Here is a 27,311-nt window from a genome sequence, read left to right on the forward strand (position 1 = left end):
TTCTGTCTACTGTGTTGAAAATGGGTATGTATGCAGAAACAGAATTAAGACATAATGCAATAATTAATCCAAAAAACTGCCAAAAGAAATATCATTTAAGAAAAACCATCTGAGAGACACACTACTGTCAATTCTTCTAGGTTGTATCCTTAAATCAGGTTAGATCAATAAGAGGTTACACACACAGGCACTCGTGTTTGTATTTATATATTTATTTACATCCTTAGACCACAATTTTTATCCCCATTACCTTTGTTTTTTTTTAAATTTTTTCCCCTGCTTTTTCTCCCCAATTCCCCCCAGTACATAGTTGCATATTCTAGTTGTGGGTCCTTCTAGTTGTGGCATGTGGGACACCGCCTCAACGTGGCCTGACCAGCAGTGCCATGTCCGCACCCAGGATCCGAACCAGCGAAACCCTGGGCCACCACAGCACAGCGCACAAACTTAACCACTTGGCCATGGGGCCGGCCCCTCCACTACCTTTTTTTTTTTTTTTTTGAGGAAGATTAGCCCTGAGCTAACATCTGCTGCCAATCCTGCTCTATTTACTGAGGAAGACTGGCCCTGAGCTAACATCCATGCCCATCTTCCTTCACTTTATATGTGCGACGCCTACCACAGCATGGCTTGCTAAGCAGTGCCATGTGTGCACCCAGGATCGGAACTGGCCAACCCTGGGCTGCCAAAGCGGAATGTGCGAACTTAACTGCTGTGCCACCAGGCCCGCCCCCCTCCATTACCTTTAATATTATGTTAACTTATTAAGAATCATTACAAGAAGTAGCTTTATGAAAGCTTATTCTGTATTTGTCATGATCTGGTTTTTTCCGCTATTATTTCTGAAAAGAATAATGTAATTTATTGTGGGAAGCCCTCCCTCACTACCCCCTTTTTTGCCTTGCCTGCCAAGAAGTTTATAGGTAAATCTTACAAATTAAGCATAGGAAATGAGTTGTCCTTTAGAGAGAGTATATCTACATCTTCCATTTTTCTCAATTCCAAATTCTTGTTTTATCTTTCACTAATCTTGTCTATTTAGTCACAGGTGACTTAAATCGGTATAATTATAAATGCTTTCATGAAAAAACAATAAAAAATTTATCTCATCACAGTAGAAATAGTTTAGTTCTTTTCTGAACTGGTAAAAAAAGAAGTGTAAATTAACTAATAATTCTATCCTCTTAGAGAGGGGTTAAAGTTTCCTACCTAGAACTCAGGCTGGAAACATACTTATCCAAGACAGAGCAGACAGGACCTAGGCTTCCAGCAGCGCCTAACAGCTATTGTGTAGGAGGGGGACAAAACTTTCATTTCAATTTTGTCATAAGTAATAACAACGTAGGGAGACGATCTTCCACAGCACTCTACTATGAACACCACTCCCAACACTGTCTAGCTATTATATGCTTTCTTCCTCCCCATTCATTCACATTACACAATCAGCAAATTATATACACATTTCAGTGTCAAAACTATGACTAAATTCTCCACCAAAAAAGAGCACACAGCAAAGAAACTACTTAGCTATATCTAAATCAACAGCACCTCGAGAGCAAGTTTTATGTTATAATGCTGGGTTAGTTATGAAATACCAATATAAAACATATTGAAATATTAACGACCCCTCTGAAAAGAAAGGATATTACTACTAGGTTCAAAGTCAGCTTCTGTTTTGATCCATAGCATACAACTCCGTGTTCTTTGATTTTGTCTCCTCCATCTTCCAAAATCTCTTACACACAAATATCTTCCCTCTTTTTATATGCTTTCCCTGCTAAGTTTTTTAAAGCTTTCTATGTCCCATTTTCATTTACACATTTCATACGTTTACACTTTTCAACATGACTGCATCTGCCCCACAAGATGATCTGGCTCCTTGACTCCTTGATCTCACATTATCCTTTTCCTGGGTCCTTTCTGGATGTTCATTACATCAGCCCTTACCAATTGTTAAGGCAATCAACAATTCATTTCAAACCAGGAACAGAGTCCTTGCCTTGCTACTTCTAGCCCTTTACCTAGGGCTAAAAATAACCACAGCTGCTTATTCATTGGTCGCATTATTTTTAGTCCTGCATACACATACACCCGAGTCTAAGCAGACTGAGGCCAAGAAACAAAAGCAGGTGTTAAATATCTGAAGAGCAATTAAACAATGTATATGTTCACAATATCTTTTTATGTCACCATAGTTTTAAAGCCTGTTTCCAAAACCAATAACTTCATTTTCTTCTCCTATTAAAATTTTTTTCTTTGCAGCCCACGTAGTATAATCAGGTTTCTGAAATTATAAACCACTGACAACAGAATTTTCCTTACATAAAATAATAGATACATAGCTGAGAGAATGTGGTGAAATCCTATTTTTTCCCCACTGATATATTATAAAAGGAGTGATACGTTCCTAGCAACTAAAACACCTTATTTTCTTAATTATTAGTCCCACACACAGGGTCAGGGAAGCTGTGTACTCTGGCTGCTATTATGACAGTTATTTTTAGTCTGGGCACTGACAGCACCGGAACAGGCCAGAGACAACATCAATCTGCTGTGCAAGGCAGAGACCCCAAATTTCCTAACTTTATATTTTGCGTAACATAATGAAGTTATTCCTTACTTTATAAATTAGGATGTGAAATTTCTCACATTGAGTTTTATTTTAACAAAACTTGGAATTCCTCATAGACATGTGATTTCTCGACATCCAAAATACCATGAGTTTAAATTATGCTTATCTGCATCCAATAAATAAATAAAGTGAAAAGTAAAAAGCCTGCCCTCACAGAGCTTACATTCCAGTGGGGACAGGAACACACAAATAAATAAATATATAATCCCAACTATGATAAATGTTAACGAGGTAAACAGAGTGGAGTGGCAAGAATGGGGCAAGGGGGAGGGAAGAAGTAATCTAGATAGAATGACTCAGGAGGTCCTCTCCACAGACGTGATGCTTAAGGTGAGTGAGAAGTGAAGTACGAACAGAAATCAACCAAAGTCATTCAATCAACAAACAGTTACTGAGCATCTGGATGCCAGGCTCTGTTTGAGGTGGTGGTTATATAACCATAAATCACCCAGATGGAATCCTCACCCTCAAAAAGCTTACATTCTAATGGGGGGACAATAATGAACACATTTAAAAAATACGCTAAGTTTAGATACTAAAAAATATTCTGACCAAGGTAAACTAGGATAAACGTGCTCGTGCCTGGAGGCCTGGACTGCTTTAGCCAGTCACCACGCAAGGCCTCTCTCAGAGGCTAACACTGAACTGAGATCTGAAGGAGAGAAGGCAGCAAGCATTCAAGGAGGGTCTGGGCCCGGTGGCGCAGCAAAGTTCCCACGTTCCGCTTCGGTGGCCGGGGTTCACAGGTTCGGGTCCCGGGTGGGGACATGGCACCACTTGTCAAGCCATGCGGTGGTATGTGTCCCACATATAAAGTGGAGGAAGATGGGCACAGATATTAGCTCAGGGCCAGCGTTCCTCAGCAAAAAGAGGAGGATTGGCAGCAGCTGTTAGCTCAGAGCTAATCTTCCTCAAAAAAAAAAAAAAAAAAAAAAAAAAGGGCATTCCAAGCAGAAGGAACAGTTGAAGTACAAGGCCCTGAGATGGGAACATGCTCGGCATGCTCAAGGGAGGAAAAAATGGCCATAGTGGCTGGAGCAAAGCTGGTGAGAGACGAAGTCAGAAGGGGCGGTAACTAGAACCTGGAGTTTTCACACTTTATTTCTGTTAAAATGGGAAGCCTCTGGAACGGAGTGGTACTTCAGAATGCTCAGTCTAGCTACGGGGGGTTTAGGGGGAGTGCTGAGGGGTTGAGAGAGGTTCTCAGGGCATGTACAAAGGTCCTAAATTGGAAAAGAGCTTGCCATGTTCACGGAATTGAAAGGAGATCAGCTGGGGGTAGAGAGTATACAGAAGTGAGCAGAAAAATGAGGTCAGAAAGGTGGGCAGAGGCCAATCTCTGTAAACTGTGGTAAGGGATTTGGATTCGGAATTTGAACTTTTGTTTGAAATGCAATGTAAAATCAAAATGGTTACAGACAGGGAAAGGAATAACAACCATGAGCAGATTTGTATTTGAAAGAGGTTTACTCTGGCTGTCACGTGGAAGAAGTACTGGAAGAAGGCAAAAGGGGAAGAAAGGGCTGTTAGGACATCAAGAGCCTGCTGCACTAGTTCAAAGAGGCAGTGGTGGTTTGGACTAGGAGGGAAACAGTGGAGACGGGGAGTTGTGCACGGATCGCGGACACACTCTGGAGACAGAATCAGCAGGCCTGGCTAAATTCGTTCGTGGAGTTAAGGGAATGGAAAGGATCAAAGATGACTCCCAACTGCCTGGCACCTTAGGTAGGCAGATTCTTCTACAATGTGACACTACTGGTTTCTAGCGACCGTGTTGATGTCAAATTTGCTGCTGGTACAAGATACAGATGCTGACAGTGACAAACATTTCTGAACCCCCTCCCCTTCAAAAAACACAAAAGGAAAAAAAGAAAAGACAGACTGGAAGTAACCCACTATGGCTGTTTTCCTGGCAGGTCCCACTACTCTATGGAAAATGCAGATAGCAAAAAATACTGTGATGGCAACTTTCTAGAAATCTGGGATTTAAAAACCCACAGCTGCTTCTCTATCAGCCAAACGAGCTAATTTTAGGCCTACACACATGTCTTGGCCAGGGTGAGACCAATCTCCACCCTTATGCAACAAATAGACTAAAAGATTCCTGGAAAGAAAGCAAGAAGTGAAGATCATTCGAGTAAAGAAAAATAAAACAAAGCTCTAGCACAGACTGACCAAAGTTTCCAAAACTAATATTCAATCACAGAACAAGAATTTTTCATGTTGAAACAAGAATCTGAATCTATCCATTCAAACTAGAAAGAGATAAAAATCACTGTGCTTTTTAGTAGCTAGTGGAAGCAAAGCATTAAAGTTGAGGATAGATTGTAAATTATGAGTAATGGGTTTCTCATGCTAAAAGCCTTCTTGAATTACTGTAGCAATCCCAGATCTCTTCACCTGGAGCTACACGGCTTCTTCCTGGAATGTTAGCAACGTCATCTCAAGCAAAGACACAAAATCATTTGGCATCACGCTAACCTCTTAAAAACTATTAATTGTAACTTTTAACCAGTCACTTATTCCTAATCTTTATAGGAAAATGAATTATTTCAAATTAAAAGCAGTCAACTGTATACATGAAAACCTAGACTAAATCAAATTTTCCTTCTGAAACGTTTTACCTGAGAGAGGCTCTAGTAAAAATGTCTAAAAATTAAACAACTCTAACTTTGAAATGTTATTTCTGTGCTATTCTTGAGCTTTATAGGCACAACAGAAATATTTTCTAGATTAATCTTGAAGGCCATTAATCTTTTCTAGATCAATCTTGAAGACTTACTGTTCCAAACAAGCATCTTCTGAGGAAGGCTCTCTTTCTAAAAACAAGCGTTAGCTCTTACTGTTTACTTCTAAAAACTAGAGACTAAAATGATAAATGGAGGGGAAAAAGTTTAAAGCCATAAGGTCAAGGAACAGAAGAAGGGAAAGTCTGTGGAAGACAGAGTATAGGAGGAGGAACAGGACAGATTTAGTATGATAGTAGGAAAGGTTTTACATATTATATAAAGAAAAATATATCTAAAAAAAGTTTTGCGTGCTTTTGTTTTTGTTATACACACACACATACACACACGTACATGTACATTTAGTCACAATGTAAAACGTACCTCCTCCTGTCAAAAAAAGCTTGAAAATTATTGGCTTAAAGTGTGTACAGAGGGGATGCAGTTGAGAAGAGAGCAAGTCAGTATGGCAGAGCCTATGAGTGACCTGGAACACAGACCACCATGTAGGGCCAAGGATAGGGTGTGGGGCTAAAAAAGAAAACTAAAAAAGGAGAGGGGAGCTGGCTGAAATTCAGAATAAATAACTGACATCCCTTCCTTTGAGATCAGCTTTAATTACAACCAAACAGAATATGAGGCATAGATCACTTGCTGAGTTACTTCCAAGGTAAAGTAGGGAAAAATCAATGATCATCAAGTGGATTGTGCTTCAAAGAGAATCATTAAATTTAGGAAATGCTTTAAAATGTCTAAATTTTATTTAAATTGTATTCAATTTTAAAGATGTTATAAAGATTATAATTCTATTACACGGTCAGGTAATGAAGACATTCTGGTTAAACATATCCTACTTCTTCTAATTATCAGCTTCCTTGAAAAGAGTATATCTAACTTTTTGAAACTGTCTTTTGAATTCATTCTTCTCTCCTAATTCTTCTTCTAACTCTCCAAACATGGCTTTGCAATCTCCTTTGCTAACTTCCTTCTCTGTTCATACTATTCTTAGGGTTCTGTCTTCATAGTGGGAGATCCCCAAATAATAACAGCTATGATTTACTGAACATTAATTATGCATCAGACATTGCTCTAAGTGCTTTAGATGTATCACTCATCCTCATAACCATTCTATGATAGGTCCTGTTACAGTAAAACTCAAGATAACATGAATTCAAATTAAACACAATTGTTGACTGGCAATGAAGAAAAAAAATGATAGTAACTGGATAGAGCAGCAAAAGCAATTGACAAACTGCACTATTTATAGGAGGCAGTACAGCAATTAAGAATGCCACTCTCGACTCTACATTCTGAGCATGTAATGCATCCCAGCTCTGCTATTTACATGCTGTAAGACCTTGGTTAAATTATTTCAAAATGCCTCTGTTTCATTATCTGTAAAATAGGGATACTCCAAGGGAAAAGAAAGCATACGCCTGCTATACAAAGATCTGTAGCAGCTTTATGATGAATAAGTAAGCTGTGATATATCTTAACAATGGAATACTACTCAGCAATAAAAAGTAATGAACTTATTGATACACATAAAATTATCGATAATTTTCAAAATAATTATGCTGAGTAAAAGCAAGACTCCTCACACATACCCAGAAGATGAAAAAAAAAAGAACATGCTAGATGACTGCATTTATAAATAGTACTAGAAATTGAAAACTAGTCTATAGTGACAGAAAGCAGAAGAGTGGTTGCCTAGGAATGACCAGGGAGGGAGGAAGGAGAGATTATAAAGAGGCTTGAGGAAACTTTTGAGGTGATGGATATGTTTATTATCTTGATTGTGGTGATGGTTTCACAGGTTTACACATATGACAAAACTTACCAAATTGTACACCTTAAATATGTGTAGTTTACTGTTATGTCAGTTATACCTCAACAAAGCTGTTAAAAAGGAATAACACATATCTCACAGGGTCATTGTGAGTATTTAATGGGTTAATACACATAATATATGCAAAACACTTAATATTCACTGAAAAATACTGCTATTATAATTTTAAAGTCTATGATTCATACTTGAATACAAATTTAAAGAATTTTGTTATACTTCTATGGGGGCAAACCCTATACAAACTAATAATGCTTATAAAAAGTTATAAACACATTAAAGAAAATAAATGTTTTATAGCTTAAAACTCAAAGCAACAAAAGGATTATGACTTTTCTTTTTTTTTTTTTTGGGTGAGGAAGACTGTCCCTGAGCTAATATCTGTGCCAATCTTCCTCTATTTTGTACATGGGATGCCACCACAGCTTGGCTTAATGAGCAGTGTGTAGGTCTGCACCTGGGATCCGAACCTGCAAACCCTGGGCTGCCAAAGTGAGGTGCCTGAATTAAACACTACACCACTGAGGTAGCCCCAATTCACTTTTTTTTACTGAGTGTTTGTGAGCAAAGTATTGTGCTAAAGGCTTTACAGAGATATTTCATGTAATCCTTATAACAATCTTTTGAGATAGGTGGTATTATCTCCAATTTACATTAAGAAGATATAAGAGCCTCACAGTGAGTATGTAACTTGCCCAAGTTCATACAGTTAGTGGAAAAAGTAAAACAGCCCGATCTCATGGACTCCAAAGTCCATGGCAACAATTTTTTTACTTCACTGAAAGGAGGTCACCGATTGCTGGCTTTAGAAAGGGAAGTCTCACAGAATCTAAACCGGTAACAAGGAAGGATTTCACTGCCAAACCTTCAGGAACTTGGCATTCTACTATATAAAGTGAGTAAATTAGCCATCACTTACCATATCTGTAGCTTGATCTTCTTTCCTTGTAACTCAACTGTTTTGATCTTAAAGTCTATTCCTATAACATAGAGAAAAAAGAGGTAAATTGTATCTATGACTCTGAACTTGGCTATAGTAAAATTAATTGGAGTAAAAACACTTACACTTTTAAAAATGTGTGTTTGTTTAGCTCTGGATATTCACTAAGTATGCAATTCTGACCAAATGTGTTCAATTTTAAACTTGAGTGATACATACAGGATCCAAGATGGTAGAAGAAATAGCAAGTTTTTACAATTAGGAAATAAAAAAGGAAACTTTAAAATATCTAATATTTTAATGCAAAAGAATAAAAAGATGTTTCCTAGTAGGAAAAAAATATACAGTCTTCACTAGCTTACAGAACAAAAGAATACTACCAGGGCTAAACAGGGTCAATCCATTAAGAAGGCATGAAAATACAAACGTTGATGCATCTACTAGTCGAGAGCTTCCAGCTATACGAAGCAAAAGCACTGCAGACCTTCCGAGATCTGTCTGCTCTTTAACCAACCAAAATTTTCAGCTTGGCTTCACTGTTTTCCATACTCAAGCAAAGGAAAAAGGGCCATTTGCTTAGCATTTGTAACCCTCAGCCTGTATTTTTTTTTTCTCTAGGAATTATTGAGAAAAGTTTTCTAAATGACCTGGTTGTCAAGACCAACTCTGAACAAGACTAACAATTCCAGTTAGGCATACAATTTGTTAAATAATCTTAATGACAAACCTGACAACCAACACTATTTCAGAAAACTTTCCCGAAGAGAGGTGAAATTAGGACACAGTCTGAAAGTTCTAAACCATTTAGGATGGAAATCAGGTACAACTGGAAAGCTCCTAACAATTCAGGCTGTTTTAAGCCACCGATCTAATTATTCAAGATAGAAATCTCATCCTAGACTCCTGGAGTTTCCCTCTCAATCTTACGCTGTGTTTCCGCAAACTAATTAGCAGAAGCTGAATGAGTTCTTCATTCTTTTCCGCACAAAAACTCTCCTGGTTTCCCTACCTCTCTGGCCACTCTTCAGTCTTCATTACTGGTTTCTCCTCATCTCTCTGAGCTTTTCTAAAAATTGGAGTGAACTTCTCTTTTCTATTATCTCTCATTCTCTTGGTGATTTTCCCTAATTTCAAGGCTCTAAATTCCACATACACACTGATAACTCTCAAATTTATATCATAGCCCAGACCTCTGCCCTGAACTCCAAACTTATGATACCCAAATGCTTATTGGCTGTCTCCAAATCCCATCTTTCACAAACACTAAAAGCAAAAGTCCTTAAAATAGTCCTAAGGCCCTATCCATTCTACCCACTTTCCCCTTTCCACCCTGACATCATTTTCTCTATCACCTTATTCTGATCGAGCTAACTGTATTGGCCGCCTTGTTCCACACACAGGTGAGGCAGATTCCCACCTCCAGGCCTTTGCATACACTGTTTTTCCAACCTGGAATAATCTCCATCACGGCTCCCTTCCCTAGCTACCACCCTATCCTAAGCTGCAACATTTCCCCATGTCCATTGTCTCCCTATCCCTCTTCCTTACTTTTTATCTTTAACATTCTTCAAATATACCACATTTACTTATTCCTGGTATTTACTGTCTCCCTCCCTTTGCCAAAATATATTCAAGATCGACAAGGGCAGGGACTTTTATCTATTTAATTCAGTTAACTTCCCAGCACCAAGAGCTATGCCTGAGATATAAAGTAGGCATTCAAAACATATTTGTTGAATAAAAAGATAAATGATGTTTTCTAGAGAAAGGAAGAGTCCCTGAGAAAAGACAGAAACTTCACCCTTAAGGTGAAACTCACCACTTGACAAGCTCCACACTTGTCCACTTAGCTTCCAATCAGCTTTTTAGAGCCTCTCAGGCCAAAACATGAAGGACAAAGGTTCCAATGAGATACCAAAACAAACAAACAAACAAAACAAAAAAGGAGAACCTGAAGGAAACAGGGGCAATGCACAGGAAAAAAACAGTTCCTTTATCTTCTCAGAATAAGATGAAAAACACGGGGGGGGGAGGGGGGGGAAGGAAGAAAAAGAAACCTGACCCAGAAAACTCCTGGAAATTGAAAAAAATAAATAAAAGACAGAAATAATATATTCAACAGAAGAGCTCTAAGAGAAAATTGAGATCTCCCAGAAAATAAAACTTAATGACAAAGCATAGAATATATGTGAGATATGACAAGTTAATGTAAGATCAAACCAGGAGGTCTGACATCTAATTAATAGAAGTTCGAGGAAGAACACAGAAAATGACATACAGAAAATAATAATTAAAAAATTATGCAAGAAAACTTAACAGAACAAAATGAATCTATTTTAGACTGAAAGACCCACCAAAAAAGTGCCTAGTGTAATGAATAAAATAAGATCTACACCAAGTAACATCCTCATAAAATTTCAGGACACCAGGAATATAGTATTATAAAAGCTTCTGCAGAGAAACAAACCAGGTCATATTAAACAATCAAGAATGACAACTCTGAACTTCTCAGATTTCTCAATAGCAACACTAGAATCCAGAATACTACAAAAAGATAATGTCTTTAAAAAGCATTTTCAACCTATATGCAGCCAAAATCAAATGAGAGAGTAGAATAAAGGCATCTCCAGACATGAAAGATCTCAACCTATGCAGCAACCACACATTTTTTTAAGACACCTACTAGGAGAGACTGCTTTACCAAGAATAGGAAGAAAAGAAATCCAGCAAAGAGTGAGGTAAAAGGCAGTTGGAATCGGCCTAAAGAGCAACCAGTTCACAGAGAATGAAGACAGAATAAAATGAGAAAAATGTTCCAAGAGGTATGCTTCCTAAGAAGGGAAGCGCAAGAAATGGTATTACTGGACTATGTATGAAAGCAGAATTCAGAGGGTTTGGCAATTCTGTTGGAGAGTTTGGGATAAAGTATGGATAGCGGCCTGAATCTCAGCAAATGTAACAATGAAGGAACTGTAAACTACAGTAAAAACAAAAAGTTGTCCAGGAAAGGAAATGCAATTATAGTACACTACTTGGTTTAACAGTGAACAAAAACATGTGATCTAACTATTTGAGAAGATGAAGGAAGAGGCGCCAGGGAGAAGAGTATTCGATTTTCACTTTCCATAACAAGAGAGACTTTCTAAAATTAGTTTTTTTTAAAGTTGAAAGCATATAAGTAGGGAATATGGGGTTGAATAACTTAAGAAAAAGCCAAAAAACCTTTGGGGAAAGTAACAACACACAGGTGGGCATGGGGCAAGGATTTGTTGTTGCTGCTGTTGTCATAGACCTTGAAGTACTACTGACTTCTAATATTCTATACCTGTCACACTGGTAGAAATAAAAACTAGGTTAATAGAGAAGGAGGTATGTTTACAAATACATTTCTCTTCACTACTTAAACAGTTCAACTTGCTCGTAGTATTTCTAGCAGGGCCCCAGGCCACCCCTGCAGCCGCATTCCCTCCAGCTTCCTCCTGTAGTCATACTCAAGCACAACTTCTACCACTGTACACTGTTTCCAAAAACCACCTTTGTCGCTCCAGCAGGCACTTTCCATACTCCCAAACATACACATACCTAAATATGGAAAAACTCACACTTTAGAGTAGAAAAATTTTTGATAAAATTTAGGGATTAGAACAAAATCAATAGCTCAGCTGCCAAGAGAAGCTAGCAAAACCTATCACCCTTTAAGATTCTGCCAGGAGGAAGAGCAGAGTCTCCCGCCACACTATCATTTGCTAAATTACCACAGACTAGAGCAATCACAGGGTTTGAGCCAACCAGTGATCTTTTTCAGGTTTTGCTCATGTAAAAACACACTAAAGAAAATCCCCACATCATACAGATTCCTGGGACCCAGCTCAAGAGAGTATTTCAATTCACCACAGTCTAACTCATTTATCAATTTTCAGCTGCTCAGGAAAGGGAGAAACAATATCAGCCAAACAATTTGCCTTAACGATGTGGCAGAAGCACCATCCAGTGGCAAGAGGATTAACTGCAACCTCGAGACACTATAATATTAGTTTTCCAAAGCTTGGCTTCTGATGACACACCAGTAAATAGTAATTAATGCAGGCAGAAACAACCTATATAATAAACTCTAGACAACCAAAGTTTAACAACTTATAGCTAAATGATCAATATCTTTTTTCTTTTTAAGGAAGATTAGCCCTGAGCCAACATCTGCTGCCAATCCTCCTCTTTTTGCTGAGGAAGACTGGCCCTGAGCTAACATCCGTGCCCATGTTCCTCTAGTTTATATGTGGGACGCCTACTACAGCATGGCTTGCCAAGTGGAGCCATGTCCACACCTGGGATCCGAACCGGCAAAACCTGGGCTGCCAGAGCAGAACGTGCAAACTTAACTGCTGCGCCACAGGGCTGGCCCCAACATCTATGTTTTTTAACAAGCAAAAATCAAGTGTTTTCACCACACCTGGAGAGGAAATAAGAATCACATATCTACAATCCTTTGAACGTAGTAGTAGTGGAATTTGAAAGACCAGGCTCTATTCCTAGCTGTTTGTCATTGACAGTACAAATTTTGAAAAGGCCATTTTCCAATACGGAAATTAGTTTCCTTATTTAGATGCAGATGTGACAAAGCAAAATGCAAAAACGTTCCCTCTAAGGATTTTTTCATATAGTAGTAATAACTTAGTAAACATTTTGAAAATTTACAATGTGCCAGGCACAGTTTTAAACCCTTTACATGGATTAACTCATTAAATCGTCAGAATAATCCTAGCCCATACTATTATTTCCACTCTACAAATGAAGAATAAAATAAAAACCAATAGCAGCAGCAAAAAGGCAGTAAACTAAGCATTTCACAGATCCCATTTAATATTCACAAAAATCCTCTGAGAAAAGTACTAACATGTCTATTTTACAGAAGAGAAAATTTAAGGTAACTTACTCAAAGTCACAGAGGTAAGAGATGGCAGGAACTAGGATTCAATTCCATGTGTGTCTGATTTCAGACCACGCATGCTCTTAACCTAGATTAAGTTCAATAATTCCATTTTTATTTATTTTCTATTGAGGCGAAAGTCACATAATATAAAATTTACCATTTTAAAGTGAACAATTCAGTACATTCACAATGTTGTGCAACCATCACTTCTACCTAGTTTCAAAACGTTTTCATCATCTCAAAAGGAAATTCCATACCCATTAAGCAGTTAGTTGCTTTCCTTTATCCCCTCCTGTGAATCCCTGGAAACCACAAGTTTGTCTTCATTTCTGTCTCTACAGACTTACCTATTCTGGATATTTCATATAAATAGAAGCATACAACGTGTGACCTTTGGTCTCTAGCTTCTTCCACTTAGAATAATATTTTCCAAGATCCACCCACATTGTAGTAGTTATCAGTACTTCATTCCTATTAACGACTGAATAATATTCCATCACATGTATAGACACCGCAACTTTGTTTATCCACTCAGCTGCTGGTGGACATTAGGGCTGTTTCCACCTTTTGGCTTTTGTGAATGGTGTTGCCATGAACCTGCTGTTTTATTTGAGTATCTATCTTCCATTCTTCTGGGTATACACAAGGAGGAGAACTGCTGGGTCATGTGGTAATTTTATGTTGAACTCGCTGAGGACCCACTGTTTTCCACAGCAGCTGCACGATTTCACTTTATCATTAGCAAAGTATGAGGGTTCAATTGTTCTACATCCTCACTGATGCTTATTATTTCCCTTTTTGTTAATTTTCAGCCAGCCTAGTGGGTGGGTAAGAAGTAGTATTTCATCGTGGTTTTGATCTGTATTTCCATAACAGCTAGCGATGTTGAGCATTAATTCACGTGCTTCTTGGCCATTTGTAAATCTTCTTCGGAGAAATGTCTATTCAACTCCTTTGCTCATTTTTTAATCAAGCTGTTTGTCTTTTTGTTGTGAGTTGTAAGAGTTCTCTTTATGTTCTGAATACCAGATATATACTTTGCAAATATTTCCTCCATTGTGTAGGCTGTCTTTTAATTTCCTTTGATGCACCAAAGTTTTTAATTTTGATGAAGTCCAATTAAATTTATCTGTTTTTTCTTTTGTTGCATGCCATAACTCCATGGATTTTAATTTTTGAAATGCATGATAGGAGAAGTTCCTGGGAATTGAAAAGTTATTGACAGAACCAAAGCTAAATTCAACTTTTTCCAATTACATCCTAAAATATAATAGAGAAATAAAGCAGGCATTTCTAGTGCAATGTAACATATATGTCTATATACGTACTGTCTATGAGCTAGTTCACATTATAGTAATGTGCATTTCAGCAGAATAGACCACACTTACTATATAGTTAGCACTGAATAATGTAGACAAAGTCCTTCAGTTGAGGGAATTTACCTTCCAGAGAGAGGAAACAAAAAAATAAGTAAAATCTTTAAGGCGATAAATAATTTAATTTTTAAATTAAATGCTATAAACAACAATGGAAGGAAGAGCTATTTTATATGGAAATGCCTCCCTGAAAGACCTCTGAGCAAAGCTCAAGGAGGTCTGGGAACGAGCTATCTGGGGATACTGTTTCAGGCAGAGGAAACAGCAAGTGCAAAGGGTGTGAAGTGGAAATATGTTTGGCATGTTCAAGAAACATATGTAGGGTTTTGAGTACAGTGACAGGAGCCTTCTATTCCATGAACATGGTAGAGTTCTCTGTTTATTTGGGTCTCCTTTAAGTTCTCTCAGTATTTTGTAGTTTTCGTCTTGCAATTATTTTGTTAAATTTATCCCTACTTCATTTTCATTTTTTGAATCCTATTGTAAATGATACTTTACTTTTCTTTCTTTTTTTCTTTTTTTGAGGAAGATTAACCCTGAGCTAACATCTGCTGCCAATCCTCCTCTTTTTGCTGAGGAACACTGGCCCTGAGCTAAGATCCCTGCCCATCTTCCTCTACTTTATATGTGGGACACCTGCCACAGCATGACCTGCCAAGCGGTGCCATGTCCACACCCAGGATCGGAACCAGCGAACCCTGGGCCACCAAAGCAGAATGTGCACACTTAATCACTGCGCTACCAGGCCAGCCCCTAGAATACAATTTATTTTTGTATATTGATCTTGTATCCTGTAACCTTGCCACATTCACTTACTAAAATTCTAGGTGCTCTTTTCTGGGGGGCACTGGGGATTGCTTAGAGTTTTCTATGTATATAATCAGATTGTCTGCAAAAAGGCACTTCTATACCATCTTCCTGTTGAACCTCTATGACTTATTTCTTTCTCTTGCCTTATTGTACTAGCTAAGACCTCTAATACAATGCTGTTTTGTACTTAAATCCTTAAGAGAGAAAGCCTGGGCTGAAAGCTTCACCATTAAAGTATCGTGTTCACTGTACATCATTTAGCAGGTTGAGGAAATATCCTTCTATTCCTTGTTTGCTGAGGTATCATGATACAAAATGAGGTTGCATTTTGCCAGATGCTTTTTCTATACCTATTAAGATGAGCATGATTCTTCTTCTTTACTCCATTAAGGCAGTTAATTAAAATTGATTTTGAAAGTGAAATCAACCTTGGATTCCTGAAATAAAGCCCATTTGGTCATGATATATATTCTTTCATAAGTTCTTGAAATTGATTTGCAATTATTTAGATAAGGATTCTTATGTACATGTTCATGAAGGAGATATCAACGTTCATTAGGGATAAGTCATATCTTTGTCTGGTTTTAGTATCCAAGATAAGGCTGGACCCATAAATGATTTCAAAGTGTGCCCTCCTCCTTTATTTATTGAAATAGTTTAAGATTGGTATTTTCTTCCTCAAATGTCTGATAAAATTCATCAGTGAAACCACCTGGGCCTTGATGTTTCTTTCGGGAAAATTCAAATTAAGATTCAATTTCTTTAATATGTGCTTACTTACGCCATCAATTGCTTAAAGAGAAATGTTGGAACATCCAACTACATAATTGTGGATAGCCTGTTTCTCCTAATTCTGTCAGTTTTTGCTTCAAGTGTTTTGAAACTCTGTTATTACGTATCTAAATAGGATAAATTGACATCTTTATCATAATGAAAAGACTTTATTACTGGAAATATATCCCTTGCTCTGAAATCTACTTTTGTGTAACATTAAAACAGCCACTTGAGCTCTTTTATGATTCGTAGCTTATTAAGTGTACCTAATTTTGTTTTGGCGGTTACACCACGGTTTATAATATACACCTTTAACTTAGTACAGTCTACCTTCAAACAGGATTAGATCACTTCTCACATTAATAGAAGAACCTTAGCACAGTATACTTTTACCTTTTTTACTTCTAAATTTTACATCTAAATATTATAAACCCTATAAAACATTAAAATTTTTGCTTTAAACAGTCAACTGTCTTGGAAATTAAAATTGAGAAAAAAGTATTTTATATTTCCCCATGTATTTACCATTTCCTATCCTCTTCATTCCTTTGTGTAGATCTGAGTATCCCTCTAGAATAACTTTCTTCAGCCTGAAAAACTTCCCTTAACATTTTTTTTGCCAACTTTTTTAGATTTTATTTTTCTTTTTCTCCCCAAAGCCCCCTGGTACATAGTCATATATTTTAGTTATGGGTCCTTCTAGTTGTGGCATGTGGGATGCGGCCTCATCGTGGCCTGATGAGCAGTGCCATGTCCACGCCCAAGATCTGAACCGGTGAAATCCTGGGCCGCCAAAGCGGAGCACATGAACTTAACCACTCAGCCACCGGGCTGGCCTGTCCTTTAACATTTTTAATATCACAAGATACTGACAAGAAATTCTGTTTTCGTTTGTCTGAAAAATGTCTTTACTTTGCCTTCATTTTGAAAGATATTTCTGTTAGGATTGAATTCTGACTTGATAGTTTTTTTCCTTTCAGAACTCTAAATACGTTATTCCATTGTCTTCTGGCTCATATTGTTTCTTTTTTCCTCCCTCTCCCTTTGGGAGAAATGTAGATTTAAGAAACCTTTTTTTTTTTTTTTTTTAATGATTTTACAGAAAAGTTGCAAAAATAGCACAGAGTTCAAATACCTTTCATCTGGCTTCTCCTAATCTTAACACTTACATGACCATAGTACATTTATCAGAAACAACAAAGTAACACTGGTACCTTGCAAATAACTTAAACAGAAAAAAAATCCAGTTTTTTCACTAATATCTTTTTCTGTTTCGAGATCCAGTCTAGGTTCCCACACTGCATTTGTTTGTCATGTCTCCTTAAGTCTCCTCCGATGTGTGACAGCTACTCAGTCTTGTCTTTCATGAACCTTGATACTTTTGAAGAATACTGGTCAGGTGTTTCATGGAATCTCCCTTAATTTAGGTTTGTCGGATGTCTTCTCATAAATAGAATAAAGTTTTGCATTTTTTGGCAAGAATATGATGAACACCACAGATGTAATGTTTTGTCTTTCTTAGTTCTTTATATCAGGGAGTATATATTGTAAATATGCATTATTCACACATATTTTGTAATAAGAACCTTGAAATTAGCCATACGAAATTGTGATATTAACCTTGATAACTTGGTTAAAGTGGTATCTACAGTTCCCCTCCACTGTAAATTTACTGATTTTCCTTTTGTAATCAATACATTTCTTGGAGAAAATACTTTGAGACTATGCAGATACTTTGTTTCTCATCATACCTTTACTCACTGATTTTATCTTCCATCAGTGGATTATGCCTGTGACAATTATTACCATAATATTTGCCAAATGGTGATTCTGTGTTTCACTCATTGCTTTACACTTAACTGGAATTCTTCTTTTATGATTTGTCCCTTCTACTCATTCATTTATTTACTCAATTTTTTATTTTCACCAATACAGGCTCATGTATATTTTATTCTATTGGTTATAATGCAACAGTGTAATTTTTTTATTCCAGCTTTGGCTCTTTCAGGTTGGCTCTTATGTCCTTTTGACAAGTCCCATCCTTTTTAAAGCACTTCTTTGGCATCGAAGATGTTCCAGGATCATCTTGTATTTCTCGCACCACAGCTCTGGAATCAATCAGTTCTTAAGAGAGCCCTGGTTCCTTTTACTGAAGAACTGTATGTCGAGTCCAAGATCTGGGCACTACATATGCTCACTGCTACTGGAACGTCATTGCTTCTAGGCTTTCCCAGAGGACAAAGTGAGCAAATATATTTGGGTACACTAACCTATGCACGTACACGCACTTATAGTTCCATCACTGTCTACCTGTATGTATAATATGTAAAACCATGAGTTTATACTGATTCCTCTGATTCCAATCCAACACGAGAGAGTTCGTTCTAGCCACCTTCTTTTCCTTACTTGCAACTTCTTTAACAATCAGAAACTTGGCTCTCATTATCTAAAATTTATTTACTTTATGTTCAACTCTAGTACAAACATAAAGTAGTTTCAGACTTGTTAACCCATACCCTTATGACACACCAGATTTACTAACTAGAATACTTGTATACACTTCTTTTATCTTTAGTCTTAACAGTATCTAGTCAAAATACTGTTTTCTAAAGTTAATTTCATTATTCTTTTCTTCCTCCTCATTGTGGTTATGTTCTTCATTTTTAATAGAGTTAGGTTCACTGGTTGACTTACATTGTTTCTCATGAAAAGCCAACAGCTGTTCTTATCTTTGTCCCTCTCTATATATAACATGGTCTTTTTTTCCTCCAGCTTAAGATTTCTCTTTATAACTGGTTTTCAGCAATTGGATTAGGATATGCCTCAGTGTGATTTTCTTTGTGTTTGTCCTATGTAGATTCATTAGGTCCATAGGATTATAGCTTTCAATGTAACTGGAAATTTTTCAGTCATTATTTCTTCAAATATTTCTGCAACTGCAGCCACCCCCTCGCCCATCCTGGGCTCCAAATGCATGTATATTAGACTACTTGATAATATCTCATACATCACTGAGGCTCCTCCCCCATCCCCTACAGCCTTTTCCCCCCCGTGCTCCATTCTGGATAGTTTCTATTACCCTATCACTGATCTTTTTTTCTGCAGTGTCTAACCTGCTGTTACGCCCATCAGCAGAATTTTTCATTTCAGATACTGTATTTTTCAGTTCTAGAAGTTCCAATGGGTCTTCTTAGATCTCACATTTCTCTCATGTTCATGCTTTTCTTTAAATGCTTCAACGTACCTCTGTCTTCTAAATCCATCGTCTCTGTCATTTCTGGATCTGTTTCCATCAATTGATTTTTCTCCTGGTTAAGGGTTATATTCCCTATTTCTTTGTATGTCTACTAGTTTTGGATTAGATGAATATTTTGTTATTTTGTTAATGTATGGGTTTTTTAAACGTTGAGTTTTGTTCAGGTGGGCAGCTAAATTAGTTGAGAATCAGCTTAATCCTTTTGAGACCTGTTTTTCAGCACAGATTTAAGGTGGGGCTAGAGTAGCCTTTTCTCTAGAGTTACTTTAGCCCTACTCCTAAGGAGCACCATTTCTGAGGTCTCTTGCAAACGGCCCTGATATTCAACAAGGTCTCTCCACTCTGGCTGGTCAGAACTAGAATGTTTCCCAACCCACTGTAAGTTCCAATAGTTCTACCAGCTCTCTGGTAGTTGTTCTTTGCCCAGTTCAGGGATCCCCACTCAACTCAGTGTCCATCCGAAGACTCAAAGAGACTCCTCTGCAGATTTCTGGATCTTAGTATCTACATCACTCCATCTTCTATGGTAATCACCCTGCAAATTCCAGCCTCCCCAGTCTCTCTATACTCCTATATCTATCTCGTTGGCCCAGAAAGACTGCCTTGCCCTACTTAGATCCTGCACTGGAATCCAGTTTCAGACAGAAAGCCAGGGAGATCGAAGGGCTCAATTTATTTGTTTTCCTTCTCTCAGGAACTGCAGCTCTACCCTGCCTGTTACCAAATCTCTAAAAACAGTTGTTTCATATGTTTTGTCCAGTTTCCCAGCTATTTATGGCCAGAGGGCTGGTCTCGTACCAGTTACTTTGTAGTTTCCAGAAGTGGAAGTTCTTAACAGCTTTATTGTCTTTTAAAGCTTAAACAATCCATAATCTTTTTTGGAATATGTTTCAAAACATTTGACAACTTAATGAAAATCATGGATTCTCTGCCCATGCCCTTACACCAAGGTGTATACACACAAAATTTGGAGTAGAATTTCAGGGAGTTCACAGCCTCTGCCCCAGATCCCCTGCCTTCTACTATCCCAGAGGGTTGTGATTTATACAACTGGTGTACTACACTATCACTCTTTCAAGGTTTTAGGGCCAATTTTTGTTTACTGAAAACTTGCTAAGGCTGGAATTAAAGTATTTGATCCAAGGAAGTTTAAAAAAAAAAAAAATCCAGCTATTATTCTATCTCCACATGTGGCAGATAACATTTCTCACATATCTTCATGATGATATACTGGCAGTTTGATACTACAGACTGAAGAAACAAAGCCCTAATAATCTGGATTTTGTGCCCCATTTCCTAATTAACTTTCTTTCATTACATAATTACTAAAAAGCAAATTATTTTCTTTTATATCCAAGATCTAGCCACCAGCAACAATACTGATATTGAATTACACATATATATATTTCATATATATATATACCTATTCATTATTCTCTAACTGCTGTTAAAAACGGCATTCCCCTAGGTTACTAGTTCTTGGAGCACAAGCCAGCTCTGTTAAGCCAGAGGTATGCAAATAAATATCACCTCAGAAATCCTAAACCTAGTCCTATGTACTCAGCAATAAATATCTGTTGATTTAAGCAATGGAAGGAAGTTGAGAGGATAGAGACAGAAGGGTAAATAGGAAAGGAAAGCCTTTTAGGGTGCTTGATATTTAATTATCAAAAATCAACTGACCAGAATGGAAGGGTTTATTTCTGGACTCTAAATTCTATTCCAGTGATCTGTAGGTCTCTCTTTAAGCTATTACCTCACTGTCTTGATTATTGTAGCTTTGCAACCAGGTAGTGTCTCTTCCAACTTTCAGCTTCTTTTTCAAGATTATTTTGGCTATTTTGGGTCTTCTGCATTTCCATATGAATCTTAAGAGCCACTTGTCAACTTCTGCACACAAGCCAGAGAGGATTTTGGTAGAAACTGCATTGAACCTATAGATACATTTGGGTAGTCGTGCCATCTTAATATTGTCTTCTGATCCACCAACATTGGGCATCTTTCCATTTACTTAGACCTTCTTTAATCTCTTTCAACAGTGTTTTCAGTGTGCAAGTCTTACACTTCTTTTGTTAAATTTATTCCTAAATACTGATTCTTTTTGATGCTACTGTAAATGGAATTATTTTCTCAATTTCACTTTTGGATGTTTCATTGCTGGTGTACAGAAAGACATTTAATTTCTGTATATTGCTATTGTATTCCATTTGCAGACTTTTAAAAAGCAAAGTAGTTATTCTACTCTGAAGTACTTGTACCTTAAAATTATATGATCAATGACAACAAAAGTCATTCTAACAAAAAATAATTTCATCCAAGTAAACAAAAGAAGTCAATATATATAACAAAGCCCAAGAACTGCTGAATCTATAGGTAAAAGTCAGGATAAGGAAGTCTTATTTGTTATGCCCTAACTTTAGAGACTCCTCTAATTCATAATGTCATTGAGGTTCTTGGAAGTAATGTCGCTAGAGAAGATGGCTTGGAAATCTGATGAATTCCACAATACCAGTTAATACACAATAGTATAAAAAAGCAAGAGATGCAATACCACAAAAACAGAAAATTAACGTTTCTCTATGTACAAAAAATGTATGCCTTTTCTCGCCCTGCAAGAGTAAGTTAAATTTTTTTATTTGAAAACTTAAAATTTCCTTTCAGACCTGTAGTTGTAATATCCATGTAGCATTCTAAGTATTTAATTGGCATTTGCCTTTTCCCACCTACCCAATTTAGTAACAGTGAAAAAAAATAACCAATTTATATTTATTTCACAAGATTTCTAAAAATCAAAATCTCTGAAAAAGTAAAACACAGTCACACTTAATTATTTTGAATTCAAAATTAATGTAGCATAAATTAATGAGTTTTGCTTTGTTTCACAGAAGTCATAAGATTTATTTCATTAGAGTCATATTTTTCCAGAGATACTTTTAAATCTGGCCTGTGTAGTTAATTCCCTGAGTCCCTAATGAATTTCTTCTATTTCCTTTATTCCTGAGCTCTCTTTATCTGCTCCTTTGACACTTTTCTTAAAAAGGATGGAGAACCTTTTTCATGTCAAAGAACTGAGTAAGCGATTCTGTGATGCAACATCACTTTGCTGCTTTTGCTGTCACTTCCACTAACCCAAAACTTTGGGGGCACCTTCCAGGGGGGTGGTGTTCTCCAGAATATGGCACTACCTTCTTATATTCTTACTTGGTTCCACACCATCTAGAGTAACCTGCCTCAAATAACTACAAAGCTACTCCAATCACATTTTGATGATCTGTTAGGTTATAAACTACACATCAATAAGCTAATACAAGTACAGTGTTGACAGCGAATTCACCTTAGCAATTACAGAAAGGCAGTATGGAGAACAGTGATTAAGAGGATGCAGACAAACATGGTCTCTGGCTCTGCCACACACTAGCTGTGTTGCACTCGGCGCAACTTCAACTTCTCTAGACTTCTGTTCCCCCCCCCATCTACAGTAAGAATTATAATTTCCATCTCCAATATGTTGTGGGGATTAAATGAGATGTGTAGAAAGCTGAGGAGGATACATAAAAAAAACCTCAAGTAAGCTATTAAATTGGTTCTAAATACTACTCGTATCTACTCAATTTCAGCCTTCTTCCAGGCTAATGTTTTGCCGCTAGTGAGTCGAACTGCCTACCCTCTTTTTGGCCTGCCCTTATCTCATTCTCCTGATCCGCCTCCGTGATCCAGCCCAAACTGTCTCCCAGGCAGCGGCATGCCTCTCAGGTCAGCACCTTTTTTCTCCATTTTCCCAGAACTTGCTCACTTTTATGGAAATTTACAACTTTTCACTTATTAAAAGTTTTTATAAATCGTTATGAGTTCATATACTATCTCTAAAGGCCACCACATCTTCAGAATCGAGTACCTGTTGATTAACTCTTTCAAATTTATTCAAGTATAATTACAATCCACACGATACCATGACAACTTGTCCTTTGGTCATGATACTTTCACATCAGAACAATACTTTGCAATGGTACTTGTTTACTCTGTATTAGATAAAACATAGCTATTTTAAATTCCTGCTAATTTTTTTTGGTCTCAAAAACAAACAAAAGAACACCTTTCAAGCAACCTCTACTGAGCTTATTTACCAGAGAGACAAAACATCTGCTTAAACAAGTTAAATCTGCGCCGATCCATTCATGATACCACCTGCCAAAGCACAAAACCATTTCATTCCAACAGAGAAGTGGGAGGATCTTCAAATAGCAGCAGGCAATAAAGGACTTAATGATGGAGGAGAGATGAGGACTGTTTTCCGTCCTGGAAAATGAAAGACAGTTCTACTTTTGGCACTGAAGAATTTAGGGGACAATGGCTTGTTAAGAACGTTTGGTGTGGGAAAAGGCGAGGTACTAACAAAATTTGAGCATAGGGGCCGGCTCCGTGGCCAAGTGGTTAAGTTCGCGTGCTCCACTGTGGCAGCCCAGAGTTAGGATCCTGTGTGCGGACACGGCACCGCTCGTCAGGCCACGCTGAGGCGGCGTCCCACATCCCACAACTAGAAGGACCTGCAACTAAGATATACAGCTGTGTCCGGGGGCGGGGGGGGGGGGGGGGGGTTAGGGGAGATAAAGCAGAAAAAAAAAAAAGATTGGCAACAGTTGTTAGCCCAGGTGCCAATCCTTAAAAAAAAAAAAATTTGAGCATAATGTTTTCTAATTCCTTATCAATATTCTATCTTTAATTATCTCATCTTGGCATCTTTTTTCTTCTACTTTCCAGGAAGCCTGTACTGTCATACTGCTGCATCTAGCTGCTCTGAAATTTAGAACTAGGTCTGCTGTCTCTTCAAGAGGTCAAAATTAATCTGTCTCTACTCCCAACAAATGTGGGAGAAGAACCTGTGCCTTTCCCCTCCTAACTTCTTATCCCTCCCAGAGATCCTTGGTGTTTGTTACTGTTTTTGTTTTATTTAACAAACATTTATATAATGCTTACTATGTCCAGACATGTTCCAAGCATTTTACAAACATTAACTCATTTAATTCTCATAGTAGTAGGGTTTTGTGGATGGGAAAAACTAAAACACAAGAAGGGTAAGTAATTTACCCAAAGGCACGTGGCTACTAAGTGGCAGGACTGGCATTTTAACTCCATCAGTTTGACTCTCAAGTCCATGCTCTTAACTATGAATGCTACCGCTCCCTTTTTTAACCTTAAAAAAATAAAACGTGGGGCCGGCCCCCTGGCGTAGTGGTTAAGTCTGGTACACGCTACTTTGGCAGCCTGGATTCGCAGGTTCAGATCCTAGACACAGACCTACACCATTTGTCAAACCATGCTCTGGCGGCAACCCATATAAAAATAGAGGAAGATGGGCAACAGATGTTAGCTCAGAGCAAATCTTCCTCACCAAACAAACAAATAGGCTTAAAAAATAAATAAAATAAAATAAAACCTGTATCTTATAGAATGCCTGTACAATAAATTAGAGCAAACAGTTCTCCCTCTTTTATAAGATCAACCTTAGGTTGTATCCAGAGACGTTACATGAGGAAAAGAAGAGAAAAGACTTAAAGGGGCAAAGAGTACTCAGGATCCAATATAACATCACCAGTGCCACCACAACCTTTCACTTTATTGTTCCCTTCTAAAGCCCCAGAGTAGTATGTAAGTTATTTTGCTTATCATTTAAGTCACTCTTCTCCCCAATCTCTTAAAGAAATGTTCCTTTATTCACTCCCAAAGGCCTTACTGCTGGTACACCGCTATTTCTCCATACGTAGAACTCTAAAACCATTTCTCAAACCATGCTAATATAGGAAGTACAAAGACAATCTATATAAACCACTTAGGCTAACTACATGCCGGGAATTGTATTAAGTGTTAGACCGTGTTATTTTTATTATGAAGAGTAAACAAAAGCCAAGAGATGAAGTCATTTGACTATTATTATTTTTAAAGATTTTATTTTTCCTTTTTCTCCCCAAAGCCCCCTCGTACATAGTTGTGTATTTTTAGTTGTGGGTCCTTCTAGTTGTGGCATGTGGGATGCTGCCTCAGCATGGCCTGATGAGCGGTGCCATGTCTGTGCCCAGGATTTGAACCGGTGAAATCCTGGGCCACCGAAGCGGAACACACGAACCTAACCACTTGGCCATGGGGCCAGTCCCTTGACTATTTTTTTAAATTTATTGTTAATAAAGCTAGTTTTCTCTCTCCAATACAAGATCCCGCCTACTACTTACACTACCAAAAGAGTACTACAGTCCAGAACAAAAAAAGAAAGTATTCTAGTTTATAGCCTCTGGAATTAGTTTAAAAATCCAATAACTGATTCAGTCACTCAACTCTCAATCTCTCCATTCCAGAATTTTCACCAAGTGCTCTCTCTCCTTCTACTCTTTGTGCTATAGAATGAAGAGGGAAGGCACAAATCTAAATTCAGGCCCATTTCTAACTCACATTGGTTTATATCAACCTCCTATTAACTGGTTATCTTTCATTGCAAACCTAGAGGAGATAAGGAATTGTTTTTCCAGTTGAGAGGTCCTAGACTGCTAAAAACAAACAAAGCATTGTACTTACAAACTTGTATAACTAACTCTATTCCTATATCAAACAAATGAACAATTGCAATAACAATATAGAAAGCATTAATTCCAGATAGGCTGAAAGGAGTACCCTCATTTCCCACTTACATTCCTGAAACACTCCCCACGTCACATTAGGCTAGATGCTTCTGCTGAGTGATACCACAGCATCCTTAGAGGAGGTCTTCCTTATCTAGACTTCAACTCACAAGGTCACAAAAGCAGCAAAAGTTTTAACAAATTGAGAATACCTAATAAACAGACACTTTCCTAGCATCTAATCCTCACCTATCACATGGACACTGCTGGTATGTCTCTCATAAGATGTTCCAATAACACAGTATAAACTTAACTACAAAGTGAGACTGCAAATCCTGTAAAACATGCGGTGAAAAATGATAGGGGAGAACTGCTAAGCCATTGACAATCGAGGAATGGATAGTTAACAGATGAACAGGAACAGATGAGGATGACAGCACAAGTCGGCTTACAATTACAATTATACGAACAAAGGATTAAGAGAGTCACCTTGAAGAAACAATAAGACTTTTAAGTATATTTTCAATGACTCTTTAAGTTCATACTGTGAAAGTGAAAAGTAAGATTAAAGGATTTTTTTTAACTATTTTATTTTTTATTTTTCCTTCTCCCCAAAGCCCCCCAGTACATAAGTTGTATATTTTAGTTGTGGCACATGGGACACTGCCTCAGCATGGCTTGACGAGTGGTGCCAGGTCCGCGCCCATGATCTGAACTGGCGAAACCCTGGGCTGCTGAAGCGGAGTGTGCGAACCCAACCACTCAGCCACGGGGCCAGCCCCTAAAGGATCTTATTTATACAATTTTGTCCGAAAAAGTATGCCAACCCTTCCAACACTAAATTCCTTCTCTCGGTGCTAAACAGTAACCAAGAATTAAAATTATAATCTAAATTTTGTCAAATATAAGATAAACTGAATTTCATAAATTTTCATTTCAACAAGTTCCCAATATTTTTGTTTGTTTTCCATTATTGGCTAGGAAAATTTGTTTACTGTTTTGAATGGATTCCCTTTAAGTGACTTTTCTCAGTAGCATTGTTTCATATGTTACCCTATCATTTCACTTTACAATTTGTGTCGGTTTCTCCTACTAGATTATAAACTGAGTTAGTAGGGACCACAGAAGCAATGCAAGAGGTACACCACTGGTTTTCAAACCTTTTGTTCCGAGGACCCCTTTACACTCCTAAAATCACTGAGGATCCGAACAAGTTTCTGTTTAGTGGGTTATGTCCACTTAAATTTACCATATTAGAAATTAAAACTAAGAAAAATGTTTAAATATTAATATATTTTAAAACAAGAATAAACCCATAAATAACATTTTAATGAAATGAAATTTCATTAACAAAATGAAATGTTTAATGAAATGAAATGTTTAATGAAATGAAATTTAATGAAAATAACTGTATTT

The 27,311-nt window shown here is 37.4% G+C and overlaps 1 protein-coding gene across 1 annotated transcript in view; it reads right to left on the reverse strand.

Annotated features, from left to right (window-relative positions):
• The window catches only part of RAB10 (RAB10, member RAS oncogene family), a 75,051-nt gene that overhangs the window by 17,277 nt on the left and 30,463 nt on the right, over positions 1 to 27,311 (reverse strand). Inside the window, exon 2 of the mRNA XM_001502813.6 lies at positions 8,124 to 8,184. Within this exon, the coding sequence (XP_001502863.1) occupies positions 8,124 to 8,184 (61 nt within the window). The remainder of the gene's footprint in view (positions 1 to 8,123; positions 8,185 to 27,311) is intronic.

Source organism: Equus caballus, chromosome 15 (genome assembly GCF_041296265.1).
Source record: "Equus caballus isolate H_3958 breed thoroughbred chromosome 15, TB-T2T, whole genome shotgun sequence".
In the NCBI taxonomy this organism is placed as follows: Eukaryota; Metazoa; Chordata; class Mammalia; order Perissodactyla; family Equidae; genus Equus; species Equus caballus.